The sequence below is a fragment of the Mustela putorius genome, unplaced genomic scaffold (assembly GCF_011764305.1).
Source record: "Mustela putorius furo isolate JIRA1106 unplaced genomic scaffold, ASM1176430v1.1 tig00000281_pilon_pilon_pilon, whole genome shotgun sequence".
Taxonomy (NCBI): Eukaryota; Metazoa; Chordata; class Mammalia; order Carnivora; family Mustelidae; genus Mustela; species Mustela putorius.
Genome location: NW_025421343.1, coordinates 22095651 through 22115079, shown reverse-complemented (window position 1 = coordinate 22115079; position 19429 = coordinate 22095651). Strand labels below are relative to the sequence as shown.

Here is a 19429-nt window from a genome sequence, read left to right as displayed (position 1 = left end):
CTGGTGTTTATGTGTGTAGTGCCTTCCCACATGACCAGGGCTGGTCTGTGTGACCAAATGAATATGGCAGAGTGATGGCCTATCACTTCCAAATGAGGCTTCTTCAATAGTGGATTCTTCATACCTGTCCATACACAATCATACATCAAGGACCATAAGGTAACTTTTAGTAAGGTATTAAAATTAATATACATATTTCACCTTGACAGAGGCCTAGTGAACGGCCTTCGCCTACATCTGTCATCAAATGGGAAAATTAAATCTGTAATAAAGTTGCATGAGGATAGTTAGTGGATCTACCTGCCTTGTGTTATTGTCACATGTGAACAGGCCTGCTTTCCCCACATGTATCTCTTAAAGCAAGTTTTTACTTATCATATTTAACTGAAGGCAGAGAGGATTTCCAAAAGGGAAAGAATGACACCTTTTCTGCAAATGTGTCCATTTTCATATGAATGTTGCCTAAACACCATTTAGTTTAATAAGGAGAAAACCTTGGTTGCATGGAGAGATACCAAGGAACTGGGAACATTAAAACATTATCAAAACCATTTTTCCAAAGCCTGTCTTTACAGTTAACAACATTATTAACTATTCTATCACATCTCACATAAAATCATAAAATATTCTAAGAAAGCAGATATTAGAATATGTATAAGATTTAAAAGCCTCAAATATCAAACTTATAAATTATTAAAAGTGGTGGTTGCTACCACAACACTCTAGAGGGACACGACACCTTTCTTACTGGCAAATAGGGGAAAAGGGAAGAGGTCTACCATACTTTACCTGCTCCCACCAAAGGAAGGGCATATCAGAATCTCAGAAAAACGGGAGTACTGACATCTAGTTTCATGTAGCCTATTCAGGCCTATGCAGTTAGAAGCTGAGAATCACTAATATAAATTTGTAAAGAATGATTCAGAAAGAACTGCCCTTTGGAATAAAGAGCCTAATAATATAATTTTTTTAAAAGAACTGGATAACAAGATAAAAGTACTTTATATTAGATTTTCATTAATACTGAAAATACAAAGTTTTCTAAATCAACAACATAGATATCTCTGATCACCATCTGTATTATTAAAGAAATGATAAAGACATCTTGTAATTGTTTTTTGTATATTAGAAAATAGGAAAAGCTTATATATATGGGTCATATAACTACATAATTGTGTGTGTGTGTGTGTGTGTGTGTGTGTGTGTGAGAGAGAGAGAGAGAGATACTAAGGTTGTCATTTTCAGAAAAATATGTTTGGAGGGAAATTAGCAAATTTAAATCATCTGGCTTCAGATGGAGCTTTAAAAAAGGTAATCTTTTTTTTTTTTTTTTTTTTAAAGATTTTATTTTTTTATTTGCCAGACAGAGATCACAAGTAGGTGGTGGCGGGGAGAGGGAGCAGGCTCCCTGCCAAGCAGAGAGCCCAATGTGGGGCTCGATGCCAGGACCCTGGGATCATGACCAGACCTGAAGGCAGAGGCTTTAACCCGCTGAGCCACTCAGGTGCCCTAAAAGGTAATCTTATATATATTCACACAACCAACTGCTGGCAAACAAGTACCAAATCCCAGTTCTGGGCTTTTTGTACAATGCATGGTATTTTCTTTCAAGAGTTTCTTTCCTTTTTTTAAAAAAAATTTTTTAATTTTTTATTAACATATAAGGTATTGTTAGCCCCAGGGGTATAGGTCTGTGAATCGCCAGGTTTACACACTTCACAGCACTCACCATAGCACATACCCTCCCCAATGTCCATAACCCAGCCACCCTCTCCCTACCCTCTCCTGCCAGCAACCCTCAGTTAAGAGTTTCTTTCTTTTAAGAGCATTTTCAAGTAACACCAGCACAAAGCTTTTCTAAGAACTTAATACACAAGTGTATGGTCCAGCCAAGTTTCAATGGAAAATCTGCAAAGGATATGCAGTATAAAATCCATAAGCCATGATGAAGTGGTTTCTGAAACACAGCAGTGTTAGTGAAAGACGACTGGGCTGGGAAGTTGAGAGATCCCAGGCTTGCTGTTAACGTGGTGTATGACTTCATCCCACAGGTAAATCTCTGCATCTCTGCATTTTTTTTTCTATTAAATGGTGATAGTGTCTGTCACTACTTATTCAGCTTTTCAGACAAAGAGATAGCTTCATCTTAAAGTATGAAATGTACTATTATCATTACTAACCTAGCTAAAAATTGGGAAAAGTTTCTTTCCAGTAGTTATCTTAAGTTACCACACTGCCTAACTTCACTAGTCATTCTGGATATCAGGTCTCTCAGGATAAATCTTTTTTTTTTTTTTAATTTATTTGACAGAGAGAGATCACAAGTAGGCAGAGAGGCAGGCAGAGAGAGAGAGAGAGAGAGAGAGAGAGGAAGCAGGCTCCCTGCTGAGCAGAGAGCCTGATGCGGGACTCGATCCCAGGACCCTGAGATCATGACCTGAGCCGAAGGCAGCGGCTTAACCCACTGAGCCACCCAGGCGCCCACTCTCAGGATAAATCTTTAACCCATGGAAAACTGTTACCAGAAGCCTCATTGCACTAAATTAGCATTCTATGTCACAGAGAATTAATGCTTCCAAGAAGAAAAAGGAACTTTAGGCACTAGTACTGCAGATTCCTGCTGGCAGAGTTTTCACTGAAGGGTTGACAGTACAGATGAAAGGTCTCAGTTGGGCCCATAACAAGGGTGTCCATAAGAAATACCTGGGGGCTCTTTTAAAAGATTCCTGGGCTGACTCAAGACCCAGTGAATCAGGATCTATGGAAAAGTGGGGCTGGAAACCCACTTTTAAAGATGCTCAGGTCATTCAGATGCTGAGCTAGTTTGCAGATCTTTACACCTCTCCTTGCTATTCAAAGTGTGGCCCTGGAACCATAAACCCCTACAGAACCCGGGAGCTTGTGCAAAGTGAAGGACCTCAAGCCCAGCCGCAGATCCATGGAATGGGAAACTCCACTTCCACAAGCTCTCTAGGTGAGTCACACACCAGTTTAAGAGGCACTGCTTCGATTATCCCGTCCTGCCTGGTCAAGGAATTTTATTCCTCTTCCCAGACTGTAACAACATAAATACATCCCACATCCCCTCTCTTGCCAAAATTCCCCGGGGAACAAGGTAAAGGAAATTTTTTCTGCCTTAATTAAACCCTAACATCTAAAAAGATTTACTAAGAACGACTAATCGGAAGAAAATGAAGCAAAAAGAACTGTAACTAAATTACAACTTGAAATCTTATTTCTCATTGTTAAATTAAGAAGCGTGTATAGTATACACTTACAGTTTATCTCCGAGCGTGTTTTTTCTTCTCTTACATTTCTACTTGTTGAGTGAATTCTATGCGGTACAGCAACAAGAGGCTAGGAAAGACCAAAATCAATGACATGTGGCATTTGACAATCAAGTCACAGCCTGGTCCACAAAATTACTCAAACGTGAAAGAGATACTCCATTTTATACAAAAATGGGACAAAATATAATGAATCTGTGATTTTTTTCCCCCTCAAAAAGAAGCAACTATAAACTGGGAGCTTCTAAGATTATGGATATATTTTGTCCACAGCAGTTTCCCAATAAATGTTCTCTGAGTTGAATATATATAAATATATAAAATTGAGTGTTTCAATAATTCAACAGCGGTTCAAAAGCTGCAGCTTTCCTTACTGCTCAACAGAACTGTTTTAATTTAACAAATCTGCCTCAAGTTCTTTTACCAAAAACAATGAGATAAATAAAATGAATTGATGCTAAAGGTATCTGTGATCTGTAGTCCTTTTACTTAGTAAACATAATTTTGACCCCTTTATGTTTTTTTTTCCTTGTAGGAGTAGTGCTCTATTTTCTTCCCTTTCACTGTATTAAAATCTCTGCGTATCGCCACACTTAGAAACATTCGGGCTGGGGGGAAGAGGTGGAGCGGTGATGAGTTCTCATTGCTGTATCACGGACATTCCTCCAATCTTTTGGGGAGCACAAGGGGCCCTATCTGTAAAGCCTCTGAAGCTCCATCAGAGCTCATCCCATACACTTTAAGATCTCACCTTAAGAGGTGATGCCAGCATCTATTTCATGTACCAAACAGGTTTTTTTTTCTGCGTGTGAAGGAGATACACTCTTAGGCATATCTTCGTGGAAAACGTAATTCATAAACACTTGAGCTCAAATGATCAAATTCGAAAGGCAGATCAAGAACAGGACCCAAGTTATTCTCAGTATAGGCACATCTCAGGAAATAAATATGAATCTAGAAGACCCAAATACTGAAAATACTGACGTAGAAAAATAGTAGCAAAAGTCATTTCAAAACTGAAGTATGTAAACTTGACACATACAGTGATTCGTTGTTTACAAAGCGCTTTCAATATACCTGAGCTTATTTTGTCTTTAAAATTAACTTATGAACCTAGTACTAATCTTCATTTTATAGATCAGAACACTGAGACTCAACATTAGGGTGCTCAGCGAATTAGAAGGAGAACTGGGGGAAAACCCCTGGACTTCTGATCACAATATATAGTAGCAAAAATAGGTATCATGTCAGGATAGTCACACAGATTGCTATCATCAGTGAACATGAATAAAATCTACGACTCTCTATGAGAACAGTTTTACTTTCCCAGCTAAAATGGTTAGTTGTAAAATTATTAAATCTTAGAATGCTGTTCACAGTAAATGGATTAACATGTAGGAGAAGAAAATTCTATCAAGTAAATAATCTATAGAAGTTCTTTCTGCAAAAAAAGGAAACACATTCATTCTCACTGGTTCTAATATTTTAAGTAACAGTGCACTAGGTAAACATTAGTTTTACTATTTTTTTCACCTTCCTTATACATTTAAAACCGACAGTAAGAGAATTTTTAATATTTTGACAAAAATTTTTTAAAGTCACAGAACAACTGTGGTTTTCGCCACTGATTAGATTAGGATCACTTTGCAGGGTGTCTCAGCTTACAGGGTCATTTCTACAGTCCTGTGTCACCATGCAAACTGAATGATGTTGAATGATGGGAGAAGAGTTTATAAAACCCAAGTTTTTACGAAACAAGAGTAAGCAAACAACAAAAATAATTTTTTCTTATGATAAGATCAGTAATTCTTCATGTTTTACTTTTCCAGGTTAAATGGATAATTGTAAAATTATTAAATCTAAGAATGCTGTTCATAGTAAATGGATAAACATGTAGGAGAAGAAAATTCTATCAAGTAAATAATCTATACAAGTTTTTTTTTTTTGCAAAAAAAATGAAACACATTCATTCTCATTTGTTTTCAAACTCTTTTACAAACCTTGAACAAAAGGGGGCAGATAGCTGATTTAATTACAGCTGTGTAGTGATGGCAAGCTAGAACAATGGTGAATTGATAGGTTCTCTCTGACTTAAGATGATGTGCAACTATCTTTCTGACTACTGACAGCTATCATTCCCGCAGTACCATCAATGAATTTTATACCATTTTAAGTACCTTCCAAAAAGCCTGTCAGGCAGGGTCAAGGCTATCCACAGCAGTTACATACCCAATAACAAAATTCTGCCATGTCACATTTACTAAGCTTATGTTAGGTGCCACAATTACTAGCTGAGCTAGGAATTTTAAATATGCCCAAAGAAGAGAAGCTTCCTTTAATATCAATGCTTCTATCACTAGTTACTCTCTAACAACTATACTGGCTTATTTTTAAAATTTCCATAGTGGATAATTAGGGTTTTAGTCACTAACAAGAGCAATCCTATACTTTCTACTAACTACTAATAATTCATCAGGTACTGTACAAGGATATTTTTTAAAAGAGGAAAACAGAATCGAAATTTTGAGTATATTCTAACATCTGGTTTAAGTGCTTCCCATTTGTGTTCTCTCTTATAGTGGACGATTTATTTGGCAACATCATCTGAAATGACTACTTTGAAATAACTATAGTAATTTCACCAAGTGGATTAGATGATCGTGCTTTGCCATTTCAGAAAATAGTCACCCATAAGAAGCCAGTAAGAAAAACCGTGCACATGACTTCCCTAAGAGAGGCTGAGTCAAAGACTTAATTATTTCCTTAGGAGATTTTCATTTAAACTAGACCCAGAACTTCAATGCACATACCTATATACATATGTGTTAAATACACTAGTTGGTAAAGACAATTCCTACCTCAGGATCATCATCATCAAAATCATGGTAAGTGGAATGATCCGGATTATTCACTTTATCCAAAAGTTCAATTGCCAAAGATCGTGTCAAAGGTTGTGTGACAAATGGGTGCTATAAAAGTAACATAATACAAAACACTCATTAGAAACCTGAGTAAACATTTTATTTTTTGAAAAAAGACGTATTTCAGGGCAAAAATAATACCTGTAATAACTTTTCAGCAGTAGGTCTTTTTTTTGGATTTTTGGTAAGTGCCATTTTCACGAAATGATGAAAACTATTTGACCTAAGAAATTTTGAAAATCACAGAATTTTAAGTTTTATTTCTTTTTTCTACTCATGATTATAAAGTAAGTAACACAAAAATACTTACCACTTCATTTTATCCTTTAGTTTAGGAGGCTGAAAATTACTTTTTGTCATTAGAAATAATGCTCTGAAAAATCAACAACAAATTACACAGCATTTTAAGATTTCACATTTTAATATGTAATATAAATCTATTACTATTAAATAATACTATTACTACTAATGATGTAGAGCAAGACTAAGAATATTATTTGTTCATGATGTAACAGGCAGGGGGAGGGGATTACCCTTAATCGGAGTAAAGAGTTCTCCAATTATGATACACTGACCTCATTGGGTGTAAGTCAAACATAGGCGGCTGAAGCTCAGCTAGTTCTATGGCAGTGATTCCTACTGCCCAGAGATCGCAGAGCTGATTGTAACCCCCTTTCCTCTCAACAGCTGCGACTTCTGGTGCCATCCTGAAGGAAATATTCCAGGAGAGAAAAAAAATGAAAATAAAAAACAACTTCTATCTATTGTATTGTCTTTCATATTCCCATCAGAGGCACTTGAAACTAAGCTGAGACCTATTTAGACCCTGATTATCTGAAAAATATGTAGTATATCAAAGATCTCTTCCAAGATCGTGACTTTGTAAGATTCTCCATCCCAAGACCCTACTGGTGACTCCTTGGTTACTCTGCTATACCAACTATAAAGGTTTATAAAACTTTACCAATTATAATATAGCAACACATCCTATATTTGTCCATATCTCCATCACTTCCTCTGTACAATTCTGCACAATTTTACAGAGAAATAACACCTTGTAATAAATGTTCTACAATTTTTAGCTCTACCTACTTACACCAACAAATTGCAATCTGGCCTCTGTTTTCATGTGACCAAAACTATTTATTGGGGCATCAATAATCTTAATTTAGTACGTAATTCATATTTACTATAAAGTTAATTGGCAGTTGTTCAGTTTTATTATAATGGTGGAAATTATAAAAATGAGTGTTTGCTTTTTAAAGCTGTATTTATATAAAGGAAAGTCACTCAAACTTAGTTTTCTTTTTTTAAACTTTCCTATATAGTCTTATTCTAATGATATTTCTATAAATTTGTATTTAACTGATTTAAATTATACTAATTCTCAAATATAAATATTTTAAATCCTAAACAATAGTTTTAAAAATAACCAACTCTTGGGGCGCCTGCTTCTCTGACTTTCTCCTCTCTCATGCTCTCTCTCACTCATTCTCTCTCAGATAAATGAATAAAATCTTTAAAAAAAATTTTTTTTAAAATAACTAACTCTTAATATCAAAAGAATGATTTAAATAAGTAGCAAATACACATCTGTCTTCCTAGTATGATTTCAGGCAAGTCAAATTAAGTCAGTTGAAATCACACACACACACACACACACACCCTTTAGTTTTCACAGTGCTTGTTCTTAAAATCTTTCTAATCCTAAAGTACTTCTTAAAAATATTCAAATTATTATAAGAAAAGTAATTTTAAAGTATATCAGTTATTACTTTACAGCTGTGTAGAGATGGCAAGCTAGAACAATGGTGAACTGATAGGTTCTCTCTGACTTAAGATGATGTACAACTATCTTTCTGATTACTGACAGCTATCATTCCCGCTTTCCTATTATTGCTGGCTAGATTCCAGTTTGCTGGGGGGAAATGCACTTGCAGAGAATCAAAGTGCATAAAGCTGGTATGCCTGGTTTGCCATGTTAGATGATGTTCTCCATTCCTCTATAAAATACAAGTGAAATTGTCCAGCTGGTGTACTTCTACTTCTGCCAGTTAGGCTGCATGCTTACCACTGTCAACTGAGTTCATCTCTGAGTCTGTTTATTCATTATATTATGCAAATAAATAAATATATATATGTTATATAATACAATAAATAATATTATTTGTTATAAAGAACTGATTTGTTAATGAAAGTTGAAAAGAGTTATGAAAATTAAAGTTAATGCTTCCAAAAATCCTGTTAAAGACAAGTTTCTAAAGACAAAACCAGAAGACTGGCAAATTAGGGGAAGAATATGACAACTGCAAAAGACTAGGAAGGCTACAGACTGTATAATTCCATTTTGTATGACATTCGGGGAGAAGGCAAAACTAGAGAGACAGAAATCACACTGGGTGTTGACAGAGGCTAGGGACGAGGGAACAGAATTTACTAAAATGGGACAAAAGAACACTTCCTTGGGTGCTGGAAACCTATCTTTTATACTGATTATGGTAGTTTTTCTCACTACCACAGTATACAAGTTTCTCAACCTTGAGAGAACTAAATACAGAATAAGGCTGAATACTCATACATCGGCTCATACATCGGACTTTAAAAAAAGGGGCATGCTTTATACGTCCAAGTTCTCACTGCATTTTAGAGAAACACAACCCAGAAAATACAGCTGAGGCATCGTGGGTATTGTTTATATTATTAAGACAGAACTCTAATTAGTGAGCCAAAGAAAAGGTCCCATGGCAAAGGAAAAAAAGTGCACTCATATGCCTTAAATTAAAGTAAAATGTTTAAGGTATATACGTATTAAATTTTGAGATGTGCCACTGAACAGACATTTTTTATTAACTGAGTAATTGCTAACCTTAGTCACTTTGGACAAGAGATTTCATTCTGTTCTACATCCCTAGAGTTCATGTGGTAAAGACATGATACTAGAGAGAGTGATGAAGTGTGAGAATTGTCCCAAAATTTACTTTGCCTAATTCACAATTTCACAAGCTCCCAAGATAGTTCTTACTTTCTTAGAAGAGAAATAACATTAGCTTTTAATCTCTGAAGCTGGAGTTGGAAATCAGTTATCAACAAACATTTACTAAGTATGTGTAAAAATCATGCTGGACCCCAGAGAGTCAGTGAGAGTTCCTTTGTATCAAGGTTCCCGAAAGCCATTATCCATCTTTTTAAAGCCTTTTGCTCTTAATGAAAATAAACATGATAAAATATTCCTTGGCTGTGTACTCCATCTACAAGTGTACATGCCTAAATTGCTTAGGCTACCGATTATCTTCTTAATCTGTTTAATCCTAAAAATTTTGGCCAGTCTATTTTTTTTTTCAATAGATGCTGTATTTATTCAATAATGATAGAATAACAAAAAGTTAAAATGTCAATTAAAATACAATTACCAATATGGTGTACCAATAAAAGACTTCCGTTTGGCGATTGTAGCTGTAATCTGTGCAGATACTCCAAAATCAGCTATTAAAAAAATAAACATTTAGAAAAGAAAGCTGAGGGAAAGTAAAACTATTTACAGTAACATGAGAAATAACTTTTAATAATTATTTTCATTAAACTAATTTCATAGAAATGAGATATTCTTAAACATCACATTAAAATTTTTAACTTTTATGGGTTAGCACTAAAATATCACAAAGTAGTCAGTTTCTATCACAGCCAAATATATTCCCATATATCCCTGCATAAAATCAAATGACAATACGTCAAGATCAAATAATTTTGATGAGAAACAGACAGCTGAGAAAATTTAAGCTGCCAGATTTAATAATATAATTTCAAGTTCCCAGGACCTAAAATTCAAGGAGTATCATTGGAAGGGATGGTAAGTAGTAATATATTCCATTCACTTCCTGCCACATTCATGATGACTGACATCAAACAAACTAATAATCTACTGGCAAATCTACCCTAGCTTGAAAAGACATCCAAATACAATATTCTACAAACTCTCACCTCAGCAATACATTCTAATACCAACACCAATCACTATCAGGAAATCTGTTTTTATGTTGGATTTGTTGCTATTCTTTAAGTACGCTGAGTTCTAAATATTTTCTAGTTTTTAACTGTCATTTCTAAGTCCTTACCAATCAAGATCTATATAGGATGTTTGCCAGGAAGGTATATAATATTAACCTAAAATATAAACTGCTGACAGAAACTGTTCACTAAGCCATCAATAGTTAAGATAAATGCTTTTTTCATCTTTAGAGGAGGTTTGGAAAATTTTTATTACATGTTAATTTTCAGCTATATACTTTTAAATCTGATTAGTTGTATTGCAGGCTACAGTTCAAAAACGGTTTTGTGTTTTTACAATTTTTTAAAATTTCTGATTTATCTTATAGTAATATGTAATTCAAAATAACTTTCTTATTTATTAAATACTTCACTTAACACCTAACAGCTATGATCTTATTTATAAAAACTACTATACTATACATATTTGCAGTCTTAAACTTTCAAACTTATTTAGGGTTTAAACTCTATTTCAGTCATAATCAAAAGTTACAAAACAAAAGGTATGGTTTGAAATAAAGCAACAACCAATATCGGTATTACACTCTTATATAAGTAATACTGTATTTTATTTTAAAAGCTAATGTAAAGGATGTAGGATTGCTGGTGCAATTGATTTTTTGGCTTGGTTTGTTTACCTTGTTTTTTGGTCACAAGGTAATTCTATAGATTATTCTTACCAAAAGTCACATTTCTCAAGTTATAGGTAAAAGGATCTCTAAAGAATTATTATTTTATTGTATCTTTAAAACAAATCTGTCGTATGTGAAGATCAGACTTTATCCCCATTAAGGGAAAAGGAACCAGATATAGAGAGGTTACATATGCCCCGCAATGAGATTTTCACCTAAAAATACAGAAATGCTGAGGGAAAAACCTAGTCCTAGCAAAGCAAAATACAAACTTATTATGTTCTTGAATAAATTGGAACAAATGACAAAATTTTAATTTACTTACCCAATTTTACATGACCATTATCCGTTAACAGAATGTTAGCTCCCTTCAAAGTGAGAACATTTTAAAGTAAGAAACATTTTTTCAGACACAACATACAATAGACCAAATTTCATATTTAAAATAAACACAAGTAGCAGCCTTAGACCTAGAAATACTTAAAAGTTTAAAGTATCCCCAACTAAAGTGTTACACATCATTATATTCACAGGAAAACTTACCATCCACATTTTAGTTAATCTGACTATTCTTACAAAATTTCCACCTTGCAAAAGGCTGCTATTAACACAATATGAATGTTATTATAAAAACGATGTATTATTTTTCATCTAAATGTTAGTTTCTTACTGATTAAACACTGTGACTGCACTAAAATATGAACTTATATTGGCATTTTCACTTCATTCTATTACATTTTAAACTTGTTATTTCTGTTCAAAAAATCCACAAATTTGCCTTCATAGGAATTGATCATTGATGAAATGGTGCTGGTCTTTAAGACTGAACCTTGCTGCTTAGTACATGGGGCTGTCTATCTTAACATGTCTGCCCACTGTTTAGGCCTGTTCAGAAGATAAACAACTAGCCACGGGCCCACCAAATCAAAATGTCACCTGTCTACATGACTGTGAGATAACAGGAAACATAGATTGGTTTCTCCCCCCAGTTTCTGGCATGGCCCTCTGGAAAACCCTAGTAAGTTCCGAAGTGACAAGAGCGCTAGGAGCATCTTTTGTTCTAATATATGATCTCAGACCCTGGTTCTTGACACAGTGCTCTTGAAACACTTGTAATTTCTGGGGTGACGGGAGTGTCTTCTTGTTCTAATGAAGCAACTATGAATGGGCTTCTGCACAGCTCCTGGATAAGGGATGGTCACTGGAAAGACCAAGCCATGATTAGAAGCTTGGAATTTTCAGCCCTGCCCCACAATCTCCTGAGAAGGGAGAGGAGCTGAAAATGGAGTTAATGACTGATCATGCCTAAAGAGGAAGAAGACTCCATAAAATGGGGTTTAGAGAGCTTCCAGGTTGGTGGAGGTCCTAGGAGAGGGTCATGTCTGGAGAAGGAATGGAATCTCCACACTCCTTCCCACATACCTTGCCCTATGAATCGCTCCCATCTGGATGTTCATTGGTATTTCTTGCCAAATCCTTTAATAAACTGGTAAATGTACACAATTTCCTGAGTTCTGTGAGCCACTCTAACAAATTAATTGAACCCTGGAAGGGGTCTTTGGAACCGCTGAGCTATTCAGTCAGATGCTCAGAAGCACAGCTGATAACCTGGGCTTGCAACCTATTATCTGGAGGGTGTGTATTTGTGTGTGTGTGTGTGTGTGATGGGAGAAGGGACAGTCCTGTGGGACTGAGCCCATATCTGTGGGATCTGATGCTACCTCCAGGAAACAGTGTCAGAACTGAGTTAAACGGTATGCACACCCAGCTGGTGTCACAGAGAACTGCTTGCTATGTGTGGGAAATCACCACACGTTTGGTGACCAAAAATGTCAGAAGTGAAGTGTTCTGTGTGAGGAAGTAAAGTAGACTCAGGAAAGAAGCACACAGTAGGGAAGAACTGGGCTTTTCCCTATACAGAGAGGAAACAACTCAGTGTTTTCCCATTACAATGACCTAGTCGCACTTTAGCCACTCCTACTTCCTGACCTTAGCCCAAGTAACCACTTCAATAAGCTCAAAGCTTTTAGAAGAGGTAGAAATACTGTGTCCCAAGATGTACAGTCTTTTTAAATTTTATTTTTTGCCTTTTTATAACTTTTAAATGAACAAGTGAAAGCAAGCAGGCTCTTTAATCAAAGGTGCCATCAATCACGTAATTATAGACTTAAACGAAAAATACTAGGTAACCCTTTTCCATCCAAAAAAAGAGGAAACCATAATGTAAGACTGCAACACCTGATATTACTGCAGCACTATGGAATAATGGTAGAAACAAGAAAAAGGAGGGACAAAGGACTACAGCGAGGAGTTTTTTTTTTTAAGAGGGAGGAGGGGGCAGGGGCAGAGATAGAAAATCTTAAAAGCAGGCTCCAGGCCCAGAGGGGGGCCTGGTATGGGACTTAACCTTACAACCCTGAGATCATGACCTGATCCAAAATCAGGAGTTGGGCACTCAACTGATGAAATAGCATGGATTTTAACTTGATCTGGGCCCCAGCTATCTAGATGTCTGCCACAGTGCTCAGTTTGGTCTCTCCCCAGCTCCAGGTAAATTTTCCTAAATTATAGTCTATATCACAACACATGCATCTATGGCCTTTGAAGCTCCTTTCCTTCCACCCTTCCTTTCCTCTGTCCCTGAGCAACCAACTGCTATTTTAAGCTCAAGGGTTGTAGTAACAAATACAGTAAAAGATAAGAGTAAGTTCCAGCTCTCGTGAGGTTTACACTGAATAGGAGAAAGAAAATCTAAAAATGAATACACACACACATGAATGAGCAATGATTCAAAGGCAGGAAGAGGTAAGTACTTTAAAGACAGTGGTATCTGAGCAGAGATCTGGATGAAGTGAGGGTGCAGAGCCATGCCAAAATCTGGGAGAAAAACATTCCAGGAAGAGAATACAGCAAACACGAAACCTTGGTGCCAGAATGAGTTCTACATATTCCAAAAACATCAAGTTTGGTGTGGGCTGAAACAGAATGAGTGAAATGGAGAGGCATGTGAGATGAGGTCAAAGAGAACAGCAGGGGCCAGATCAGGGATAACCTTACAGGGTTGTATAGTTAATTAAAAAAAAAAATCTTGATTTTACACTGAGTATGGTAGGAAGCCAAGGTGGTTTATTTTTTTTTTTTAAAGATTTTATTTATTTATTTGACAGAGAGAGATCACAAGTAGACAGAGAGGCAGGCAGAGAGAGAGGAGGAAGCAGGCTCCCCGGTGAGCAGAGAGCCCGATGTGGGACTCGATCTCAGGACCCTGAGATCATGACCTGAGCCGAAGGCAGCGGCTCAACCCCCAGAGCCACCCAGGCGCCCCGCCAAGGTGGTTTATAAACAGAAGAGTGATGAGCTGTGATTTAAAAAGATCACTCTGGGGGTGCCTGGGTGGTTCAGATGGTTAAGTGTCTCCCTTCAGCTCAGGTCATGATCCCGGGGTCCTGGGATCAAGCCCCGCATCCAGCTCCCCTCTCAGGGCAGAGCCTGTTTCTCCCTCTCTCTGTGCCATTCCCTCTGCTTGTGCTCTCTGGCTCTTTCTCTCTCTATTTATTTATCTCTCTCTCAATTTCTCTCTCTTTTTATCAAATAAATAAAATCTTTTAAAATAAATAAATACACAAATGAATAAATAAAAATAAAAAGATCACTCTGGTTGCAAGTTGGAGAAGTGACTATAGAAACATTCAAGCAGAGCACCTGGAAGGCTGCTAGAAAAGTCCTGGTGAGAAAGAATAAATCGGTGGCTTAGACCAGGGTGGAAATAAAGGTGATGGGCTGAATTTCCCCAGTTAGGCACAAACTCTGAAGTTCAGCACACAACTCTTCGTGTAATGGAGCCAACCCCATCTCTTGTTACTCTCATACGTTCTCTTCAATAAAACAGTAAGGCTTTTTATGCTCCCCACAATGACCGTACACTTTCCTGACATTGGTATCTTTGCTTCACTGTTCCTTCTGCTTGTAAGGCACTCCAACCTCCACTTCGGACAAAAATCTATCAGACTTTCCAGATCATCTAGGTGCTGATGACACAGTACCTTTCTTGATTTACTTCTGTTATGATATCTTCTCCCTCTGAACTCCAAAGCTCTTTGCTTATGTCTTTTAAGTGGCTTATAAAAATTACTTAAAGTAAAGGATCTCAGCAGCTGATCTGACAGTCCACTGAAATTTTATGCAAAATATGAAGTCTGGGCATAAGGACATTTTCTGAGAAGAGAGTCCATGGCTTTCAGGGACTCAAAGAGCAAGAGGATATCCGCCCCTCAAAAGTGTATAACCTTTATGTCAAAGTAAACTTCAGAAAACAAAAGGGGGAAAGAAGTAGGAGAAAAGATGAACAAGGAAGAAGGTAAAAGAAAAATAAATGAAAGGAGAAAATACTAAGTTGGGAAAACTTCAGGAGTCCTGCCAGAGCACCAAATTTACCACAGAGCTAACCCCAGCATATCCAGTGCACCTGCTCTCCTCTGCCAGTTAAATCAACGACCATCAGAAAACGGTACAGTTGAATTTATCCATTTTGAGACATTACTAATGTTATTTCTTTTAGACCTCCAAAGTTTACTATAATATTTGAAGCATGATAGGTTCTAAAAATTCTAACTTAATGGAAGCTGATGACCTAATCTGCTTTTTACAAAAAAAGTAACTATAGATAAACTAATCTGGGTTATTATAACACTAATCCACAAATGTATACTTTAAAAGGATAAATTTTATGGCATGTGAATTGCATCTCAATACAGCTGCTATAAAAAAAGTAATAAACCTCGGGACACCTGGGTGGCTCGGTTGGTTGAGCATCTGCCTTCAGCTTGGGTCATGATCCCAGGGTCCTTGCTCAGCAGGGAGCCTGCTTCTCCCTCTACCTGCTCTGCCTGTTCTGCTGGCAGCTCTTTGTGCTTCTGCTCTCTCTCTGACAAATAAATAAAATCTTTAAAAAAAAAAAAAAGTAATAAAACTCTTAAAAGTATCACTCAATTTTATTATAGTGACATATTTCAGGTAAGAAATTCATCAAAGAGATTAAGACAATTGTTCAACAGTTTGAGCCGAGTATTTAAAAATGAGAGATGCCATTAGATTAAACGTATGATATATACCTTTATATCTCTGTGCATTTTTCCTTTACTGTGAAGATAGTATAATCCCTGGAGTTTCAAAAAACAAAACACAAAAATTAATAAAACTTTACTACAGAGCATATTTCGGGATGTAAAGTGATTAATGGGATTAATGAAATAAAAAGCAGTTTCTGCTTTTTATTTACTCATTACAGAAGGTCTAGTGGTAATCATTATTTTACTGAAATAGCCTAAAAAGACAAAAGAATCAAGAAAATGAAAAAGGCAAAGCACAGCAGGAACCACTAATTTTCTAAAGACAAATACTTTCCACTAAACTCTGCAAATAGTCTGAAAGAACATTTAAAAAGTATAAATGCAGTTAGTATTAGAAAGAGTTTCAATTCCTGTAAGAGTGCTTAATTTTCAAGCATTTCTTTGGTATTAAGAGGAATATAAAAATATAAAATAAATCCAGAGCACTTAAATTTTAGGAGGTCATATTATCACACTAAGGGTTTATAGTGTTTATATGCAAATATAATTTTAGTTTACTATACAAACAATTAAAAATATATTAAAATCCAAGAGTTTATCAAACTAGAATGCTCTACCTTTACTTAACAGATAATGCACAATAATTAAACTCTGAATCCAATAAAGAATGGTACTTTTTAATTTGCACTGGACCTACCTGTAGTGTTTCTCGGCTAACATATGCAATTTGCAGTTCTGACAGAGGTCCTGTTACTATAAGAGAAGAAAATTAGTATCAGTGAATTTAGTCAAAGCACATTTTTCAGTAAATGCTGAAGTCTTACAGGTTCCACTAAGCAATAGCCTTGATATACCTAAACAACTGTAGTAAAATGTAAGCTCCATGAGGGCAGGATTTTTTAAATCTGATTTTTCTCATTGTTGTAGCCCCAGCGTTTAGAACAGTGCCTGGCATGGGACAGCTGCTAAATAAATGTTTGTGGAATGAATAAAGGACTGAAGTAGTCTCTGAAATTAATTATATTATCATTTTTGCACCTCATTGATCAATATTACCTTTTAAATGTTTAAAGAAATAAATCATGGAGAAGAGGCTTAGCTAGTTTTTATTAAACTTTTCTAAAATTGATATGTAATACATGTATTAAGGGTAGTTTTGTTTTATTTTTTTAAAAGAGGGGTGAAGAGAGGGGGCCTGGGTAGCTCAGTCAGTTAAGCATCTGCCTTCGGCTGGGGTCATGATCCCAGGGGTCCTGGGACTGAGCCCCATGTCAGGCTCTCTGCTCAGCAGGGAGTCTGCTTCTCACTCCCTCTCTCTGCTTTCTCTCACTCACTTTCTCTCAAATAAATAAATAATTGTTTTAGAAAGGAGCGGGGCAGAGGGAGAGGGAGAGAGAGAATCTTAAGGAGGCTCCATACCCAGCACAGAGCCTAAAGCACGGGTTGATCTCACAATCCTGGGATCATGACCTGTGCCAAAATTAGAAGTCAGATGTTTAACCAACTGAGCCACCCAGGCACCCTGTTTTACAGCTAGTATTAAGTCAATATTTTCCCCCCTAAGGTTATTAGCTTTATAGCTATAAAAATAGTATGTTCACTATAAAAATCCAATCGATAGACAAGTTTGGAAAGTAAAGGTCTCTTCCTTACCCATACTATTACTCAATAATAGGCAATATCAATAATTTGGCCTATAGCCTACCAGATAATTTTATATAGAGACATATTTTAAATAATGTATGTACAGATCTCCCAGAAGAATATGAATGGAATCATAGTACACATACAATTCTAAAACCTTTTTTCACTTACCATTGACAACTTTCTATATCAATACACATAACTCAATCATAATATTTAAACAATATTTCTCTGCATCTATCCACTACTGAAGACATTTAAGTAGTTTTCTCTTTTTCCCTACTAAATCACTTCAGAATGAAGTCTCTTCACATTAGGTCGGAGAGACTATTCTAAAAATTGAATTAAATTCCAACGATGGAATCTTTTGCTAGATAGTAACCTCTTCGAAAAATGTTTATTTGGGGGGTATTTGTTGTATTTTACAATTGTGTAAGAGAGAAATCTATTTCACTTAGATTTTCTTAAGGACAAGTCTGGGTTTGAATGTCTGAAGGTAAGTCATATAACTAATTCTTGTGGTTTGTAAGCCCCTCTCATTCAGTAAGATGGGCCTCCTTTCTATTTCTGTTTCCACAATATGGCAAACACCCTGAAAACCCTGAAAACAATACCTAGAAATGACAGAAAAGAGTATTTTAAATAAGCTTTTAAATGCCTAGCTATGTTAAAAAGTTAGAGACTTTCCCAGGAGCCAAAAACAAAAAGGGAAATGAAAATCAGAATGGTAAAAATGTGAAATATTCTAGCTATCTCTAAAGAAAAGGTCAATCTTGGTAAGCTGGCGCTTTAGTTTTATCCCCTACGTGGGGAACAGAACAGAAGAAAAGGCCACTGAACTGTAGAGGAACAGTTAAAACAAATATGCTCATAAAACCAGAACCTTCAAAGGGCTACATCTTCACCTAAAAAGGGTAGACAAGGAAAAGAAGACCAAGGATTTTGTATCATGGATAGGATCCAGATAGGAAAAATATCTTCCAGATTCTGTCACCACAGGCCTCTTCACTCAGGTTTAGGGTTCAAATATACTGGATACACTGGGGTCTTGGGATCACAGAAAAGAAAAACCACCATAACCACCACTGTGGAAGAACCCATTCTCAAAAGCCATATGGTATTCCTGTTGAAAATGATATGAGAATTCAAAATTATTAAATAAGTGGGAAGAAATTCACCACAAATGACATAAAAGAATGTGGGAAACTGTCAAAAGAACAATATTAAACAGAGGGAAAATGTTCAATGGAAAATAGAGGGGAAAATGCATTATAATGGAACAATGAAAGGTTCCAATGTTAGTTTATCAAAGAAAAAGTAAACAAAGGGAGATAAGAAACTCACGTAAAAATATAAATTCAAAATGTATCCCCTTCACACACCTGTGGTAATTTAAAACATGTCCATGAATGCTTTGATAGTTTCCACCTCAACTGTTTAGAACTTAATTCCCTTTCTGAGTATGTGTTGGACAGAAATGATTTGCTTCTAATATGGCTGAAGGGACCATATACAACTTCTGCGACTACATCATAAAACGCTTTATGGCTTCTTCTTTGCTCTTGGAGATTGCATGCCCGGGGAGGCCAGCTGCCATATTGTGAAGATACTCAAACTGTCCTATGGCCAGATCCACACAGTGAAAAACTGATACCTGCCAAGAGCCATGGACCTGAAGCTTTCTGCCAAAAGCCATGTTAAGTGAATCAAGGTGAAAGTGAATTCCTGAGCCCTACCCAAGCCCGCAGAGGGCCGGAGTCCCAGTTAATAGTGAAGCCTGCAAGTTTATGAGAGAATTTGAGCTAGACTTGCCCAACTAAACCATTCTTGAA

General features: G+C 36.2%; 1 protein-coding gene across 8 annotated transcripts in view; it reads right to left on the bottom strand.

Moving 5' to 3' along the window:
* MAP4K3 (mitogen-activated protein kinase kinase kinase kinase 3) overlaps positions 1-19429 on the bottom strand; it is a 196629-nt gene that overhangs the window by 56578 nt on the left and 120622 nt on the right. For all 8 annotated transcript variants that reach the window (XM_045079196.1, XM_045079190.1, XM_045079192.1 and 5 more), the window contains exons 5-13: positions 16651-16706; positions 15996-16043; positions 11210-11252; positions 9619-9691; positions 6784-6915; positions 6519-6581; positions 6350-6431; positions 6146-6256; positions 3279-3357 (exon numbers count right to left, since the gene is read on the bottom strand). In XM_045079196.1, coding sequence (XP_044935131.1) covers positions 3279-3357; positions 6146-6256; positions 6350-6431; positions 6519-6581; positions 6784-6915; positions 9619-9691; positions 11210-11252; positions 15996-16043; positions 16651-16706 — 687 coding nt within the window. The remainder of the gene's footprint in view (positions 1-3278; positions 3358-6145; positions 6257-6349; positions 6432-6518; positions 6582-6783; positions 6916-9618; positions 9692-11209; positions 11253-15995; positions 16044-16650; positions 16707-19429) is intronic.